Below are 18,978 nucleotides of genomic sequence, written 5' to 3'. Positions count from 1 at the left end.
TGGATATTGGCACTAAAAAACAAAGTGTGCTTATTTGCAATTGACTTACACATTTTCAAAGCTCCTTATACTCAAGGGTTTGTAGGAACTCTCTATAGGTTCATTGTACGAAAGCCCCAACACACTCATCAGATTTACTATGTATGAACACTTCCATATTTAGTGTAAAACCCATGGTCCATAGATTCGTTGTCATAATGGAACGCATCACAAACAAGTGATGTCCAAACCACCATGCCCCAATTGAAAACCAATGGGGGAAAATAATTAGCAAAAACTCTAAGGAGTCATTGCCATATCTGTTGAGACTCAATGCATTCCCATAAACAATGTTTTTAAGTTTCCATTTGTAATTGACATCGAGTACAACCAGAAGATACTCCCATCCTATGCAACCATATGTCTACCGGCAAGGCCTGCTATACAACTAACCATTGTACATGCAATATTGTGTGTGGTTGTTTTCTTGCCCATAAGATAACCTAGAATTTTGCAAGGATCTGGAGAGTAATACCTTGTTGATTCCAATATTGAGATGCAGTCGGCAACACATCACGTGTATCTGAAAGTACATGTCTTCCCAACTGTACAGAATATTGGAAGAAATTGAACTTGTTACTCGCGTAAGGATCTATCCACTGATAATCAATTGGGTCCCAATCTAATCTGAATATCAGCTTTTTAGCTAGCACCCACAACTTCCAATGTGGCCTTATTTCCTCTATTATTGGATCAATATACCATTTACGGTTGGCATATCCAATGACCCTTATCTTGTGCTCAATTACATAGGGGTAATCTATCACCATTTCTCCTGACTGAGACAATTGGTTTGTTTCATCCACCTCAAACAACTGGTATGTCTTATCATCTGAATGCCCTTTCACAACCAAGAGTACTTCCAATCTTGCAAAAACCCCAACCCATCTATGGTTAGCATCATTGGGTGGTGTGGGAAGTCTACTCATAGCTTCCTGAATTTGTTGATACCTTATTTGGCCGCCATACATATTACGTAGGATTTCTTTTTTGCTCTTCCAATGAACGCAATAAAAATTATTTCCAAGTCTGAACTGTTTTCGCAGGACCTTTTGTCATTTTCCCCCACGATAGCCATTTTCTAGAACCCAACACTGAACCATCTGATGTTGTAAACAACGGGTTCCAGACTATCCTTTGGCGGAGATACTCAACATAATGTTTGGGGTTAGGTTTATTATGAAGCAAACCAGGTAATACTTGTTTCCATGCTGAAAATAATGTCCTAATAAATTTTTCTTCCCACATATTGGCTGAAGGTACTAGAAAATTTTCCCTAAATATCCAATTTACATCCTTCAACCAGGGGGCGCCTAAACGAGGAGAGCAATCTGAACATCAGTCAAGCAATAATACTTTCCATATCTCTTGCCTCGGCTTTAATCCTCTAACAAGCAACTTACTTAACAATGCTCTTGATTGATCTACTAGATCAATAATAGCTAATCCTCCTTTAGAATGAGGTAAGGTAATAACATCCCATTTCACTTTAGACCGAACATTGCCTTCCGTTTTACCAGACCACACGAAATTACGAATCAGTCTACGTATTTTTAGAATGCATGACTTGGATAATATCCAACATGACAGAACATACCATGTTGAAGCCAATAAAACCTAATCAGCAACTACAATCCAACCAACAAAAGACAACTTGGCTGAACTCCATAATAATAACTTTTTCCGTAGTGACAATAGGAGGGGTGCCACTTGATTTTCCATTGAAAGATCAATACCTATCATACACCCTAGGTACCGAACTAGATAACCTGATGGTATACATCGAAATTGCGGGCGTGGGTTTTCCGTCAACTTAAAACACCACTAGGTGAAGTGGTTTTGAACATTTGGTTAGACATAATTCATACTTTGAAGGGTCAATGGGATGGTATAGTTGGAGATTATGAGGCTAAAATTGCTCAACAAAGCGAGTTTTTTATTATCTGGACAACTACTCCATTCATGACATCCAATTATGGCACTCCTTAGTGGCATTTTCAGCCACCGAAATGGTTGTTTCCCCCGTTGATCACATAGAGGTTTAAAATCTTGTAAACTATTTATACTAATGGCAGGATATCTTTTTATAATAATAATAAAAATGATTGTGTGAATGTATATGTGTATGTGTATGTGTATGTGTATGTGTATGTGTATGTGTATGTGTATGTGTATGTGTATGTGTATGTGTATGTGTATGTGTATGTGTATGTGTATGTGTATGTGTATGTGTATGTGTATGTGTATGTGTATGTGTATGATCATATGGATGTGTGTACACAAAAATGATTGTAGGAATGTATGCATATATGTGTATGATTGTATGAATGTATAGTTGTTTGTGTGTGTGTGTGTGTGTGTGTGTGTGTGTGTGTGTGTGTGTGTGTGTGTGTGTGTGTGTGTGTGTGTGTGTGTGTGTATGTGTGTGTGTGTGTAGTTTTTAACACTTGTGTATCAACCTCAACTCTAACCCTAATCCTACTTACTCGTGGTGTAGGGAAAAAAAATGTTGTTGCTAACGATCAAAAAGAGGAAGAATAAGTATGGGGTTGTCATGATTAGGGAGGAGGAGACCTTGGCCATGGTTGTGCTCAATTTGCATGCAATGGGGGAGATAGAAAATAGGGGATTCATAATCCCTCTTTTCTTATATTTTTTGTAGTAGTGAGATTTTGTATGTAAGAAAGCTTCTTATATGCCAAATGACTAGGAGATTGTATTCTAAGACTTCGTATCAATTTAGTTCAATCATTTAAATTTCAATATGTCTCAATTGATAATTGCAAAAGGTAAATAAAAGAAGCTTGACAACCATAATCCAAAAACAATTGAGGTGCATACCTATGCATGTCTTGACAATTTTGTATTTGTAATATCTCCCATGCTATTCTTGGGTATAATTATGTCCTATTTTCTAATGTCTCTGAACATGACATGTAAATATTTGTGTAGGTTTCTCTTTAACTTTTAGGCCTTCTTGAAGGGGAAGAAAAATGTGTGGGTGTGTTGGATATATGGACATAACCATTCTTGAGTTGGAAATATGTTTATCAAGACCTTATAAACAAAGTATTTCTGTATTTTTTGACAGAGAAAATGTCATTTTAGAATAAAACTAACTAGAAAAGCCACATGATCGAAGAGAACAAATAAAATGTAAATTTAGAGCAATCAAAATCATCATTTAGAGAACCAAATATCACATTTGTTTCCATTCAAGTAGGTTGTATTGTATATCATCCAAACATATTCAATCCAATAATGTGAAGAATCCCAAAATATAAAGATTTGGACAATATTACATATGTGAATGAACTAAATTAATTAAGTTAAACATCTACATCCATTACCCAAAACAACTCATACTCCAACAATATATATAATAAGAACCCATACCTCAAGCCTTATTCTTTATATGTGATAAAAATTAAAAGAGAGTTTAGATGGTTGTAGTTCAATTGGTTAGGTGATAAGGTGAGACTAGAATCTCCTGCATTCAATCATTACATTTCATGGAGGCAATAACATAATGAAATTTGAACTAGACTCATTTGCAACAAAAATTATATCTATCACAAATTGATCTAGGAAATTTTTTTGCCTAGCTCTCACAAGATTTCAACCATGTGACATGTTACCAAAGCCCCTCAACAATGGGGAAATAGAGTTCTTGATGCAACTTGCATTCCCATTTGTCATTCTGTTAGTGAAGGTCATGCTGATCAATGTCTCACTAATTGATTCATTAAAATGGAGGTGGATTTCTTGATATAAGTTAGTATCTCCATTTCCTATTTGCTTGTCAGTTCATTCAAATGGGTTGTCCACTAGGATCATGCATGTCACAAGTCTAAGCAATGCCCAATTGTAAAGCTATATGAGAATTCATTGAATCTCAATTTGAGGCTTTTGGCACAATGATCTCTAAATGAGGTGTTTTTTTCTAAGTTCATCAAAGGTTGTCCCATCTTGACAAGTATATTGCACCCAATTAATTGTAAAATCATTATTGTGTCATATTTATACCTCCTAATATCATTGAATTTAAGTACTAATCATTCACTATCTCTTTAAGTTGATATCAGTGATAGATTTATTTCTCGCTATTAAATATTAGTTAATATCATTAATCATTAAAATCATCGTCTACAATTTGTAAATTATCACCATGAGTAAACAAACGTCAAATTCCAAATGCAATTATGATACCATACATGCATTTAAAATTAATCCTTTATAAAGTTAGGCTAACTTCTCCTAATATCTTGGCAAAAGGGAAAAAAAAATGGTAAGATTGTTGCCACATGTCCTTCAAATGTAAATTGCTTAGCATCACATATATGTATTATGCATTTAAATTTGGAACTAAATCTAGTCAATTAGTATGTTCACGTTTACCTAGGTTGATCCCCAAAGTAAGTGATTTAGTCGGAATTAGGTAGGATGTGGAACTTTCTTTAACTTTAGTCCTAGTGTCACAATTGTGTACGATCAATTATGCATATTTTCTTCTTTGTGAGAATCATGTTGAATTGATTATGTCCCCTCTTTATACATCTTCTCACCGACAACTTTGCATTATTCATACATGCCCCCCTCCCCCACTAGACTTGTGGTACGACATAGGGTTTTCGCAAGCATTAAATCTTAGGTCACAAAAGTCAAGTGTGAGTGGTCCTTAAAGAAAGTGACATCTATGTAGTAGATTACAACATAACATTCCATTATCCCAAAGGTTAATGGAAACATTTAGAAAGATCAAGTGACTCATACAAACACTTAAAAACATGCTTGGATCCACTTGAAAATGTTGAGATCTATGGCTTGAGTATACTTTATTTCGGGGGATTGAAGCCAAGGTTACATATTATCCTATATAGGATACTTTATTTGGCCCAATTGATGCCATGCTTATGAGCTTACTTGGGTTCCATTGAAACCTTTACCAATGTACTAATAACATCCTTTCCTTATCAAAATTTCTTCACATTTCCAACTTTGGGCTTTTATAGTCTCGCTATCACAAATGATGTTTGAATTTCCATTCAATGAATCAATGCAAACTAAACTTAATTCCAACTTATTAGATGTTGATCTTGATTTCATTATTCCACATAGTGAACTAGTTTGGTTATGTTGCTTCACATTCCCAACTTTGGGCTTTTAAAGTCTTACAAGCACTATTGATGTTTGAGTTTCGATTCAATGGATCAATGTAGCCTAAACTCAATTCCAACGTTGATTATGATTTCACTATTCCATGGACTGGATCAATTTAATTATGTTTCTTTTTAAATGCCTATTATGTTAATGACAAATGTAATGAATCGGGTCATTTTGCTTGAAAGTTTCTTGTTTGCTATTCAGATTATAAGCAAACATATGTGTTGAACTCAAGCACCAATTTTTAATTCAACAGAACCATAAAAGATGGAGGAAATTAGATGTGAAGATTCAACATAATATTTTGTCCTTGAGTGGTAAGGTGGTTATCATGTTTTCTTATCCTAAGGAGAAAAAAACCGGAATTATGAAATGTTGTAATAGTCGTTAATGTTGTGATGCAATTTTCTCCTTCTTGTTGTGCTAATACTTGAATCAAACAAACCTGTCGCTTCAATTTGCATTCTGGCTTCTCGAGAGACCTTGGACTAATTTTCATTTTTCAAAATGTTGTAGATTGTAACATATGATAATATAATATGTATGTATGTGATCATTTTTGTGTGTTATTAATATATGAAATTTCTTCACATTTGAACTCATATGAAATACGTTGTGTGCACATGTAGATCATTACATGCATGCGCTATACAATGTGCATCATGTGTAGTAACACAAATTAATAGTTACAAGGGAATTTATCAAAATAGCCCTGATTTATTGTTCACAATATTCCAAAAACACCCTTGAAAATATTGAAATTGCCATATTACCCTTTTTGTCGCTCGCACTCTTACTTTTCCAAATTCCCAAAACACACCCTCTCCTTGTCTTTCTAAATTGCTGGGAACAGAAGCAAGAGAAACGGGCCTCTAGCCTATATCACACTAAATGGAAGCGTTGGGATCGACAATGGTGGTTTTAAATGCATTACTTCATTAAATCGGGATTGTAAATTAAATCATGAAAGTAAACCTAGGTAAGGTAAACATCGGTAAAAAAATCTAGAAAGGTAAAAATGGGTGTGAATGTTAGACGATCGTGATTGAACAATATTTTGCATCTTTAAACCTAGTAGTTGATCCCAACACTTCAATATGGGTGCAATAGAGTCCTTAATAGAGGGAGAGACGGAGTATTTTAGGGGTTTTGGAAAGCTAGTAGGGAAATTAGTCTTTTGGGAATTGGGAAAGTAAGACGTTGAGACAAGCGTATTTTGGGATGGGGAAAAGTAAGAGGGAAAGGAGTGAGCGACGTATAGAAAGTGAGAGAAGACAGAAAGGTTAAGTGGGTAATTTCACTTGTTTTCAAGGGTATTCGGAAGTTCCGTGAACTACTATTAGAGGTAATGTGGTAAATTCCCCTTATGTATATTAGTGGTAGTAGTTGTTCTCGAGCAAGGTACACTACATATGTGCAAGATATTGAGATATATCATGAGTGAATGATTCTCTCCAATGATTGCTAGCTCTCGATGCCTCCTCCAGAAACCAAAGGATAGTTGTTTCGTGAGGTGATTCAGCACCAAGAAACTTTTCTCGTTCTTTTCTTTGACAACTTTATTTGAATTGAAGATGGCGGAATTGTTTACTTAAGGTCTACTCCTCAAGGTCCATTGCGGTCTCCAAAACATAAAGGACAGTTGTTTTTCGAGGTTTTTTTTTATTCCCGAAAAGAATATGAACCCTTCTTAAATTTCCAAACTTTTTTTTACCAGTTTCTATTGCTTATCTCAACGCTCGTTTTTGTCGTTATATTCTCGAGAGTCTATTTTTGAGAGTTCGATCATGCAAGTTCGAAGTTTACTTGTTTAAATACATTCCGTCGTTTAATGGTAAAAAGCCGGACTTACTTTAAGGAATGTTAACTATTATCATAATATAGTTATAATTGTAAAAGAAAGATGGGATATAACTTGTATACACCAATTTTATTTAAAAATGATTTGGTAGGACCAGTTCGTACGCGGTTGCAATAAAGAGCTTTAGAGACAGATGTAACTGTTAGAAAGAGATAGATTTGAATGAGGAATTTTGTTGGCCGATAGTGCATTGCAATGAAGAGAACTTAATGGTTGGAATTGACTAATAGAAAGCAATGGGATTATAATGAATTATAACAATTTGACAAACCCTATGTTGCTCAATGTTCACTACAAGCAGTTGTTAGCTCGATCCCGTTGTCTCTATTTGTTCCCTACCTGCATCTCTGAATCATACCAAAGCTTTTGGTGTGTCCCCTTCATCAAAGCCATTGTCGCGGCATTGAAGTCACATTGAACATAAATGCTCTCAATAAAATTACTTCAATGCCAATTTCTCACAATTTATGTACAATTAATATGGCTCGTCAAAGGAATGGAATTTCATAGGATGAGCTTCATGTTATACGGCGATGACTTCATAGCTCTTTCTTCAATTGACCATGGTATAAACCACCTAAAATCATTCAAAAACAATTCAAAGAATGAGGTTTATCTTGATAAAGTTATAACAATGGGATGGTATTTCAAATTATGTTAAAGTGCTACGTGATGGTGCATACTATTCAAGAGGACGGGATTCTGTGCAAAGCCCATTTGCATAATGTTGTGTATATCTACATCTTCCCAAGGTCCATTGATCTACAACAAAATACAAAAGAAGGAATTAAATCACATGCATTTCAAGATCATCAATAAAGTTACCTAAATCAAAAGATGGCATAAGTTTGTAACTTGTGACGATGATGCAGTCTTTTGTAAACAAGGACAATTATATACCTCGTTAGGTAACTTTTGCTTGTTCCCAGGTCATTAGGCAATCTCATATGATGTTGTTGAAACCCTTTCAAACTAAGATTTGTTAAGGGAAAGTGTTTGAGCATTACTCTAAATGTAACACTTCATGATGCAAGAAAATTAAATTAGTTGTACTTCACTGTAGCTAATTTAGTATGTCCCATCTTACCTCAAGATTTGTTTTTGTCATTTCATGAGTGGCTTTCGTTTTTTTGATATTTTTATATGAGGTTTTCAACGTTGTGCTTGTTGCAAGATCAAGGGTCCCATAATCCCCATCATCCGTGCATAAGGGAGGAGACTTGGGATCGATGATCGACATACAACAGCAACTCGTTATCATCGAATTTGCAAGGTATACTTGCTTGTCGGAAAGAGAGAAGACGTTTCCTTTAAATGCCCCTTTGTCTTCTTCAATGTTAATGAGATGATTGTGAGGATGATAATTAGTTTGTTTCTCTTTTGTCTCAAAAAAGGGTGGCTATCACAGCTAGGAAGTCTACTCCATCGCCAATGTAGGGGGACAACAATTCCTTTATCCGAGGAGACAACATCCTTATCACAAGGGGACAATTCACTACACCTCAATGTACAAATTGCAATCGACAACGGGCCTAGAAGGGCATATTGTTTGTTGATGCGAGGTCGCGATAATTGTGGTCTAGACCCCACGACACCTACCTTTGTATGTAGATAGCTACATCTCTTCCTATGAATCATTTGCATTGGCCCATGTCCCGTTGAGCCCATTTCTTTAATGAAAATTAAGGGTACGTTTAACGCTAGACCCCACTAAAGCTCGAAACCCACGTGATGCGCTCGTCTGATCACAAAGTTAGTTCCAAATTTGTCTTGAGCACGCACTGCATATCGAAGGAGCCAATGACATACGGTGCCACCGCATCTAATGAACATATATTGGCATGTTACAAATGTGTTTCCTGACTCAGTGATCCTAAACGTGGGGTCCCCAAAGGGCGAGTGAACACGTGGCACACGGTGAGTTGCATGTACCTGGTTGCTCGGCAACTGAGCACATTGTGGCGAGGCCTTTGACAAGCCACTTAGAGCAAGTGCGTGCCACAGAATGTGAACCCAGAGATCCAAGCCACGCAATGTGAAACCCGAGAGCCCCGAGATGCACAATGTGAAACTCAAGCGCCAAGCCACACACAATGTGAAACCCCCAAGAGCCCCGAGCCACACACAAAGTGAAACCCGAGAGCCGAGCCACAGGAGTGTGAAACTCGAGAGCCAAAAGCCACGCAGTGTGAAACCGTCACCAATTGCGAGAGATCTAGCCGGACAAGCCATATACACCTCCAATCTCGAGGTTAATTAAGTTCCGGATTAAGGAAGGGATTAGGGAAAACAGATGTTCACTAATTTTTTCATTTAGAGGAAGATTAGCGACTAATTACCTGCGAGATACACTCCGACCCAAAGGTGTGATCCGATATTGTCGGAGTGGCATTTGTGTTATTGACTTGATTAACCGGCTGGTCCGGTTGGAGATGCATCCTACTCATATCGTTGCCATGGAAGGGATTCGGATATAGCCCTCTAATCGGCACTTGCTGACCGGGTAGGTGGACATGATTAACCGGCTGGATTACCTGTTAATCCGTGTTTGAGGAACCCAATTAAACGCCTTTTAACCACATGTGGTGGATTCTGTTTTTAAGTCTAAGAAGTACCAATTTGTGTTAATTAGGAATGATAAAGACATGATTAAGCTTCATTTTGACCTCTTGGAAGAGCGATTCCACCTTGTTCGGATGCACAGAAGCCAATTTCATGGACAAAAACTGCATAAAATCCATTGGGGAATGATTTAACTAACTTGATCTTCGTATGTTTAGTTGCTAATTAAGATCAATTGGTTGCCATCATGCCTGATTATCGATGATTAAGTGCAAAAAATATCTACTGATTAGCAAGACCTACTCACCTCTACTTGTCTCTGCAGAGACTGTACATAATTGATGATCTCATCTAGCATCATAGCTTTCCCTGTCACCTGTATTAATAGAAGATGACAAATTGATCCATTAGTTGATACCAAATTTATTCATACAAGATGAAAATTTGATACATTAGGTAATACCGAATTGATTCATAGAAGATGACAATTGATACATTACTTAATACCAAATTGATTCATACAAGATGACAATTGATCCATTAGTTTATACCAAATTGATTCATACAAGATGACAAATTGATCCATTAGTTTATACCAAATTGATTCATACAAGATGACAAATTGATCCATTAATTACGTTACTAAATTTTGGCTTCTTAAATCCGGAGCTATATGTAGCCGGATTCGTGGTTTAACAGCGATATGTTACCTAATTACAGTCCGAATGTACTATTTTATGTTGCCTGTATCTGATTACAGTCTGAATATATAATTTCTCTGTTGCCTATATCTCATTACAGTCTTTAAATCATTGTTTCTGTCTGGAAATAATATGCTGGTTTCTGTTATTAGTACCTCCATACAGGCCCTAAATTCACAGTCTCTGCTACCTGTTTCTTGTTTACAGTTATCTGTAATCTCCTCACAATTTCTCTGCTGAAAATACAATATCTGTTACGTGTATCTCATTTACAGTCTGAAAATACTGTTTTTGCTGTCTTAATTAACTCATCATTAATGGATTGATCTCAATTCTTAATTCAGAGATTAATGACCTGGATATTCTACTAATCTCAAAATCCTAACCTTAATTAAAAGGATAATCATCTAATTACCCTACTAATCTCAAAATGTCAACCACGGACAAGATCCTGCATATATGTAATTAATTTGTACCTTGCTGCAACCAGGAACAAGATCCTGTAGATATTTCATTCGCTCGCCAATCTTCTCCCTTCGAACCTAATCAGATTAAGAAATTCATCAGCTCAAACGGATTACATACATTATTAACGATGCCGTTAATTCTTTCTTACGTTGTGCTTAATGACATTAGGACACATTGAACACATAATTAATGGCATTGGGACACATAAATCACATCAATAATCATTAACCTGTAGTATTTAATTCTGATCATTAAAGGGAAACAATTAGGGAGCGCAAATCTTTAATGACATAATTCATTCATGAAGTTTTCATATTTATTACGCAATTATGGAAGAGCCTTCTCCTTGATTACATCGAGTTTTAGGTGCATTTTAAGGACAAATTAAATACTGGGTTGAGCTACTCTTAGAAATTTTATGAGGTGAATCCTTGCTCATCGGTCCGAACTAATTAAAGCAATCAAAGGCTATTGGGTGGGTAAATATAAAATTAAACGAAATCATTATTGCAATGGGTGGGATGATAACTAAATCATAGTTAAGCTAACTAACCTGGAGATAAAAGAAAATTATTAAAGATGTCCGTTAATGGAGATCTCAATCCTAACTAACTAGTTGGCAGCATTCTGTCAGTTAATGTCTGGATCAAGCCACTCTGCAATTAACATCTTCGTGTAGACTAATTAGTAGGTAATCAAGTGTTAATCCTATGTAAAGTGTTTAAGCAAATATGGCTTGGTATCAGAAGTGGATTAACATCGATAGCATTGGTGGCATTGTCCTGTCCGCTAATATCGAGCTCATGAAATCGTATAATTTAGGATACTAATTAGTCATACTAAAAATGAATTCATGGATGGGATTAAGGAAATCCGGGATGCGAGTAAACGGAGAAAGCAGCGATTAAGGAAATCCAGGATGCGATTAAGCGGAGGAAGCCGCAATTAAGGAAATCCACGATGCAATTAAGGAAATCCATGATGCGATTGAGGGGAAAAAGAAGCGATTAAGAAAATCTAGGATGTGATTAAGCAGAAAAAGCAGCGAGTAAGGAAATCCGGGGATGCGATTAAGCGGAGAAAGCAGGGATTAACGAGATCCGAGGATGCGATTTAAGTGGAGAAAGAAGCGAAATCCGGGGATGAGATTAAGCGGAGAAAGAAGCGATTAAGGAAGTCCGGGGATGAGATTAAGCGGAGAAAGAAGCGATTAAGGAAGTCCGGGAATGAGATTAAGCGGAGAAAGAAGTGATTAAGGAAGTCCAGGAATGAGATTAAGCGGAGAAAGCAGCGATTAAGGAGGCAAATGGCATGATCAACATATTAAGAATTTTGTTTTTTTGTTTAGGATTCAGTACCCTTTCTGCGAGGCTATGGCTATCGGTGGCCTGGCCTCGTCGGGCGCGGACATGGATGTAATCCAATTGGGCGGGCGGAGCCGGAGCCGGAGCCGGAGCGGGGTCTTCGGCCGCCGATTTCTGGGCGGATTTGTCGGTATTCGGCTGCTCGGGTGGGTCGGGATCGGCGGGGCCGGGCTTGATTTTGAAGGAATTCTTCGCCTGCGGAGCTTTGTCCGGCCGGTCCGAATCGCCTTCACTGCCGCTCCCGCCCGGTTTAATCTCCTGATTCTCCCCAAGAATTGGCTTGTCTGAATCTCCCCAAGAATTGGCTGTAATCGTGCTGCAGGCTGCGCTCCTGTCATTAGGGTTCGTTAATCCTCCGCCATAGCCACTGAGCTCCGCCGCTGCCATAGCCACCGCATCACCACGACTGAGTATCGCCTTCCCGTCTGCTGATTTCACTCGCTTAGATTTCTGCCTCCGATTTGTATCCTCCATCGATTGGTCTTCTTGCTCCGGATCCACCACCGGAATATCCCCCTGCCAAAGATCAGAAAGCTTCTTCGTAAATTCGCCAAAGAGGTTGGATTAGGGATAATTCGCGAGTAAATTGTTATGATTAGCATCCCATTAAGGTCGTTAATGAAAGAACTTTCGACATTAACGGGCAAATTGTCATGATTAGCATGCAATTTAGGTCATTAATCACAGAATCCAAGCTGGCTTTCGATTATGATTAGCATCCCATTAAGGTCCTTAATAAAAAAACTTGGGACATTAACGGATAAAAAATTGTTATGATTAGGATGCAATTTTTAGGTCATTAATGACAGAATTCAAGCTGGCTTTCGACCATTAAATGGGGGGGTAATATGAACACAGACAGTATGTGGGACAACTTAAAGAGGTTTAATTGGTTGGCTAATTCTGCTCCAATCCTTTGCAGACTCCAATGAGGTCGAATTAGGGATCATTAATGGTAATTTATTATGATTAGCATGCATTTAAGGTCATTAGTGAAAGAGCTTTTGACAATAAAATAGGGGGAGGGGGGTCCAATCGTGCACTAATCCTGAATTAATTCCATAAATGTGGACACAATATGTCGGACAACTCAGAGCTTTAATTTATCAGCTAATTATGCTCGAAGAGCTAAGTAGTGTTTACTAACTACCTGCAGTGTGATGAAGACTAAACCCTATTGATTAATCAGGATTAGCATCCTACCGCTGATTAACTGGTCCTTAACCATAATTAGGGCCCTTAATCAAGGATGAAAGTGCAATTTACCTTTAACGAATCAGAACTAGCTGCTTCTGATCGAATCCGCTTCTTCCTCGACTTTGGGTGGCTTTGCATCGCCATATTATTAGGACGAATTATATCATTCGGCCTGGAGGCAATCAACGCGGCGTGATTAATGATGTCCGAATTACTAAGGATCTCTGGATTATTAGCTGGTTTAGGCAATGCAATTAAGGAGCTGGAATTAGCCCTGCTTAATGATTCCTTCATGTGATCTTTAATCACCAACTCCTCATGACTAGTGATCAGATTATCATAATTAGGGACGTAATTAAAGCCCACATTTGAGTGATTAGCATTATGATTCACACTAGTGGAGCTAGTGCATAGATTAATCAGCTGCTCGTACTCATGATTATGTTGGCCCATCATGTTACTGCTACTGTGATTAGTGGCATAATTAGCGGCGTAATTGGGAGGGCTATTAACGGAGGCAGCAGAGTAGTTAGCGGAGTAATTAGCAGAGTAATTAGGAGAGGTGGTGCTCATGCAGGGGTGATTAATCATCTGATTAGGGGGGTAATTAGCGAACAACTGGTCGTCCCATGGATTAAGAGTAGAGAATTGTGGATGCATCACATGATTGCCGGTAGCAGAGAGCAGGCTCTGGAAGCTGAGGTTATTGATGGGAAGGTCAGGGAGATTGTTGACGAGGGTGCCGAGCAAGGGGTTAAGGGGGGGATTAAGGATTAAATCAGGATTAGGGTTCATGATTAGGCTTAATCTCTGGGTAATTAAGACCTCCTCATGTGAGAAAAAAAAAAGAGAAAAGAGAAAGAAAAGGAAAGGAAAGGAGAAAAAAAGAGCCCTTAAAAAGCCTCCGTCTGAGCTTAAAGTGTGTGAGTGTGTATATAGATATATATATATATATATATTCATGGCCTTTAAAAACTCTGGTTTTGGCTAATTTCAAAATATGCCCCTGGGCCTTTCTGTTCTCAGGTAAAATATCAAAAACATGTCCCCCCTGGACACTCGGGTTTTCGGGTAATCTTGAGGCATACCCCCGCTCTTCTCCTCTCTAGTCCCTTTCTCGTCGAGCTTTTGGCCGTGTTCCCACTTGGCCGCCCGTTACGTTTTCACGTAATCTCAACGCATACCCCTCGTGCTCTCAGGTCGAGCTTTTGGCTGTGTTCCCCCTTGGCCGCCCGTCGGGTTTTCGAGTAATCTCGAGGCATACCCCTCGTGCTCTCTCGTCCCTTTCCCGTCAAACTTTTGGCAATGTTCCCACTTGGCCGCCCGTCCATTAAAACGTCAAGTTTCCGATAATCTCAACGCAATTACCCCTCCCCTCCACCCTGCCCCTTTGGGACAAATATTTAACAAACAAATACCTGTATACCTAACCAGAGTTCCCAGGTAACGAACATGTCTCCCTTGCTTTTCCATAGCCTTTGGATAGAGCCCCTAACTTTTAACCTTTACAATGTGTCGAGGAATCGCTGATTTACAATTCGATTGGCTAAGTATAACTAGCATCTCTCCCTTAACATTGCATTGCTTATGGGAAATATAAGAAAAATGCCCTTATTTTACTAAGAGACAAATAGAGTTCTTATTTCCCCTTATCCTTTCATACTATAAAGTTGTTTGTATTGCTATAACTCTACCCCAAATCCAACACTAACATAGTATCGATTTTCCGCCACGAGCTAGGCCCCGTCTCCCAAATCGCAATCAATCTTCTCCAGTGGACATTAAAAAAGATAACTATCTATCTTATCAGAATGTCTATAAGTTCAAATTTTCTTTCGAAAATGCGAGAGTTCTAATCTTTAGGATTTCAGAGAGTTGCAAGCATATTTTCGCTATTTTACTTGTTTTTTGTCGAACCTCTTTTTATATTTTAATGCGAATTTTGGTGTATGTATTCCTCGTTTTCATGAAACTCTTGGAATAGCCTAGTCCTTTTCATAATTTCTCTTAATACCTTTCATCCTACTTTATGAGATGCCAATACAAAAATGTATGTTAGGTTCGAACATAACCTTTATTTAGGTCTCTGTCCATCAACCCTACCAAGTGACCCCCCCCTCTCTCTCATGCACAACATCATTGATTCTCCTAATTGTAAGGATCTTTATGGGAAGGTAAACTCTTGTTCACGTAAAGTTATCTCCCTGAATGAGGAAGTGCCTACACTAGAGTTCAATTCCAAGAATTGCCAAGTCAATTTCCTTTCAAGCCTACATTTCTGGTTTGAATACTCAACCTTATGTTTCCCACATAACGAGTTTATCAACTAATTTTTCTATCATGCTCTCTCCGTCTTTTTTGATGAAAAGACAACAATCATATATTAATAAATGTGTGTGAAAATCACTCAACGATACCACAATTGATTGGTATCAACACTACGTGGGTAATGGGACATATTGAATCACCAATGGGCAAGATGAATTTAACACTAAAATAAACAAAATTGCCACATCAATACTCCTTTCAACTTTTGTAGCTATGCTCTAACTCCATGCCTACTACCAAATACAAAAGCATTTAGAGGAAAAAAATGATCTCCATCTCTGGTCTTAGGTTGCAGAGTTGTGTAAATTCTGCAAACACCTCTTGTCTTGGTGACAAATGATAACATGACAAAACTTATCAAATCTTAGAAATGTAACCCCTGATTTGATGAGCAGAGCACTATATGAAATTAATAAGTATTATCTTCCACTTGAATAGTGCAAATGATGCAATTGTCTCTCTCTTTTCTCTCATTCATTCCATGCCCAAGATGAAAACCAAGAAGACATGATCAGCTCCTATTACAAGAAGAAGTTGCATTGTTCTCTACTAGAATGATTGTGTCTACACAAAACAAGAGAATGCTTGATGCCATGAGACAATTGAGTGTTGAGGATATGAAGGTCAAAGTTTAAATGGAATATCTACGACTCATCATATTTGTAGATAACCTCAATAATGCGGATCCCCACAAGCTCTTTAGGGGTTGTTAGATGGTTTCATGCAACCCATGTGATCCTTCTTTCACCAAAACCAATATTTAATGGTTGCAAAACGGAATGGAAAGCCTTCTTGGTTCATGGTAGCAATGACAAAAAATATACCATATGTTCTACAATACATTGTACAACTTAAAGGGCTATGGATTAAATGGGCAAGATTGTGAATCTCAACACATGAACTTATCCCTTGACTTATGAATCATTCATTCAAGCAATCGGGCATTTGTAATATTCAATCCAATGGATACCCTAAATGTTGACAAATAGAGCCTTTTCCAACCAAGGGTCAATGCCATCTCAACCATTCCAAATCTCTCTCAATATATGAGATGAGGCTAGACTTCCTCCAATTGTAATGCAACCCAAAAGAGAAGGCAAATTAGTCCAGTACATGCATCTCCTTTTCAAATTTGTCACATGAGGTTTGTAGAAACATGAGTGAGTCATCTATCAAAGCTTGCACTACCACAATATCACCATTAGTTGCAAGAATTGATAACAATATTGGCAAGGAATGGGTAACTGATGCAAACAACAATGGCTAAATGGGCATCCTTGATAATATATCTTGTGATGGCAATATATGATGTAACTCCACCAATAAACATTAATAGGGGACACAACATCTTGCCCTAATAAAAAAAAAGAGGCAAGGCATACCTTGTTCAGAGTCCATAGTATGCATTACACATAAACCAAACAATGAATTGACATGATGGTCGGTCATAATAAACTTTCACTAAATCTAGCAACACCATAATTCCTTTGTAATGAGTATGTTGAGCATAATCCATGATGATTTGAGCATTATGCAATATATTCCTACATGCAATAAAATCGTATTGTGCTAGGTGTGTCAACTCTGGCAAATACTTTTGTGAAGAACTTTGTGAATTCTTTATTATACTCACCCTTGTCAAATCGTCGTCCAAAATCATGACTTTGCCCAAATTTGTCACATTACAACCAAAATGTGCCTCTCATCCTTCTTAAACACTAAATAGAAAAGTATGTACTTAAAATGTTTTGACATTCCAATGGAGTTGCCAAAGGCAACACCACCCACAATCATCACCAACGGAATAATCTCACACAAAATGGAAGATGAGATTACCATCTTACATCGTACACTCAATGTCATGTGACCATCATACACATTGGATAATTAAAACCCCATGTAAGCAACATCATTGCAACCAACCAAGCTCTACCTTCAATTAGTTATCAACATGATTAAATTCAACCGCCAAATTTCTTTTCTATCTCCGTGTAAGAATAACAAGCGTAGGAGTAGCTCATTAGGAAAATGATTATTACAATGTTTGATATCTACGCCTACTAATGAGTGACGAACCAATAGATAAAATGTTTGAATGACTCAACACTATTGAAAAAACCGCCAACCTTTTCCATAAAATAACTTTTTTATCTCTATCTAAGGTTTCACGTCCTCCACTCTACCATTATAAGAGGATGAATCTTCTAGCCATCATCTTGATCTTATCTCTATGCATCTCTAACTTAATGTAAGGGAGAAAGTAATCTCTAACTTAATGTAAGAGAGAAAGTAATATCATTATGGCATACATTACGCCAAGAGGAATTCCCGAGGAACTTTTTCAAACATAAATGTCCTTTGGCTTTGCCATAGATCAAAAGTTTTGGCTTCTCCCAAGGAAATTAACCTTACACTACCATCACGTCCCAAACCTTCAACATTTTATTTTTTTTGCATGATTCCTCATTGCCCCTTCCAACTTTTCTCCAATGTGAACACCCTTTCATTTTTTAAATAGACAAACCTTTATGTTGCATGTATTGTCGTAATTGTGCCATGTAAACTATATTCTAATTATTCATTCATACTTATATAACCCCTTCAACATCTCGGGTTCACAAGCTAAGGCCTTATAAAAGCTATTACATGGTGTATGAAAGTTCAATGGCCCAATTTGATTGAAACCTTAAAAGACATCCCTGAGTTTATTGAATTTCGAGATTTTGGGTGGACATGACAAATGGCACATGAAAATAGCGTTTTGAATTCTAGGGTGTGCGAATTTACATGAAGATTGATTGCTAGGCCTTTTAATTTCAAGTTCAAATGTACTGGCTAACTAACTTATGTCCTTGTGTGAATTCCAAGCAACACGGACACTAAAACCCCTCCCTTTGTACATGTTCACGCCCAATGTGATCCATTAGCATCCTGTAAGAAAGCAACAAAGAGCCGGCTTTGATCCAAAATTGTTTGCTTTTAATTTCTCCATTTTCTTAATCAATTATAAAGTAGCAGGTTTTTTGTGAAATTTTGTTTTTAGTTTTACTCCAGAGAAGTATGTAAAACAACCATAACAACAATAATAATACATAATGTGTGAGCTAAAATCTCAAAGAAAAGGAAGGGGGGGGGAAGGGGTAAATAAGTTATAAATTATAAGAAATAACAGCAAAGAAAATATAAATAAACTAGAGAAATACCAGTAATAATAATTATTATTATGGGGACATAATAGTAAAAAAACAAAAAACGAATCTATTAATAAATAAAACATTGAATGGGAGTGACAAGG

General features: G+C 37.4%; 1 protein-coding gene across 2 annotated transcripts; it reads right to left on the bottom strand.

Annotated features, from left to right (window-relative positions):
- Positions 1-7,108: 7,108 nt before the first annotated feature.
- On the bottom strand, positions 7,109-14,227 carry LOC147864422 (uncharacterized). Of its 2 annotated transcripts, XM_087320226.1 has the most exons (9): positions 14,115-14,226; positions 13,425-14,084; positions 12,153-12,674; positions 10,803-10,868; positions 9,933-10,001; positions 9,730-9,789; positions 9,403-9,597; positions 7,747-7,825; positions 7,109-7,640 (listed from the first exon to the last, which is right to left on the bottom strand). In XM_087320226.1, the coding sequence occupies exons 1-9, from the start codon at positions 14,148-14,150 to the stop codon at positions 7,603-7,605; spliced, it is 1,725 nt and encodes a 574-aa protein (XP_087176352.1). In that variant the 5' UTR covers positions 14,151-14,226; the 3' UTR covers positions 7,109-7,602. The 2 variants fall into 2 exon arrangements, with proteins under 2 accessions (XP_087176352.1, XP_087176351.1); XM_087320225.1 differs by having other exon boundaries at positions 13,425-14,227.
- Between the last annotated feature and the right edge of the window lie 4,751 nt (positions 14,228-18,978).

This window comes from Azolla caroliniana, unplaced genomic scaffold (assembly GCF_043228905.1).
Source record: "Azolla caroliniana isolate FFs.n. ecotype wild unplaced genomic scaffold, voAzoCaro1.0.p SCAF_5, whole genome shotgun sequence".
Taxonomy (NCBI): domain Eukaryota; kingdom Viridiplantae; phylum Streptophyta; class Polypodiopsida; order Salviniales; family Salviniaceae; genus Azolla; species Azolla caroliniana.
Note: the sequence above shows the minus strand (reverse complement) of the source record. Positions and strands in the feature narration are given on the sequence as shown.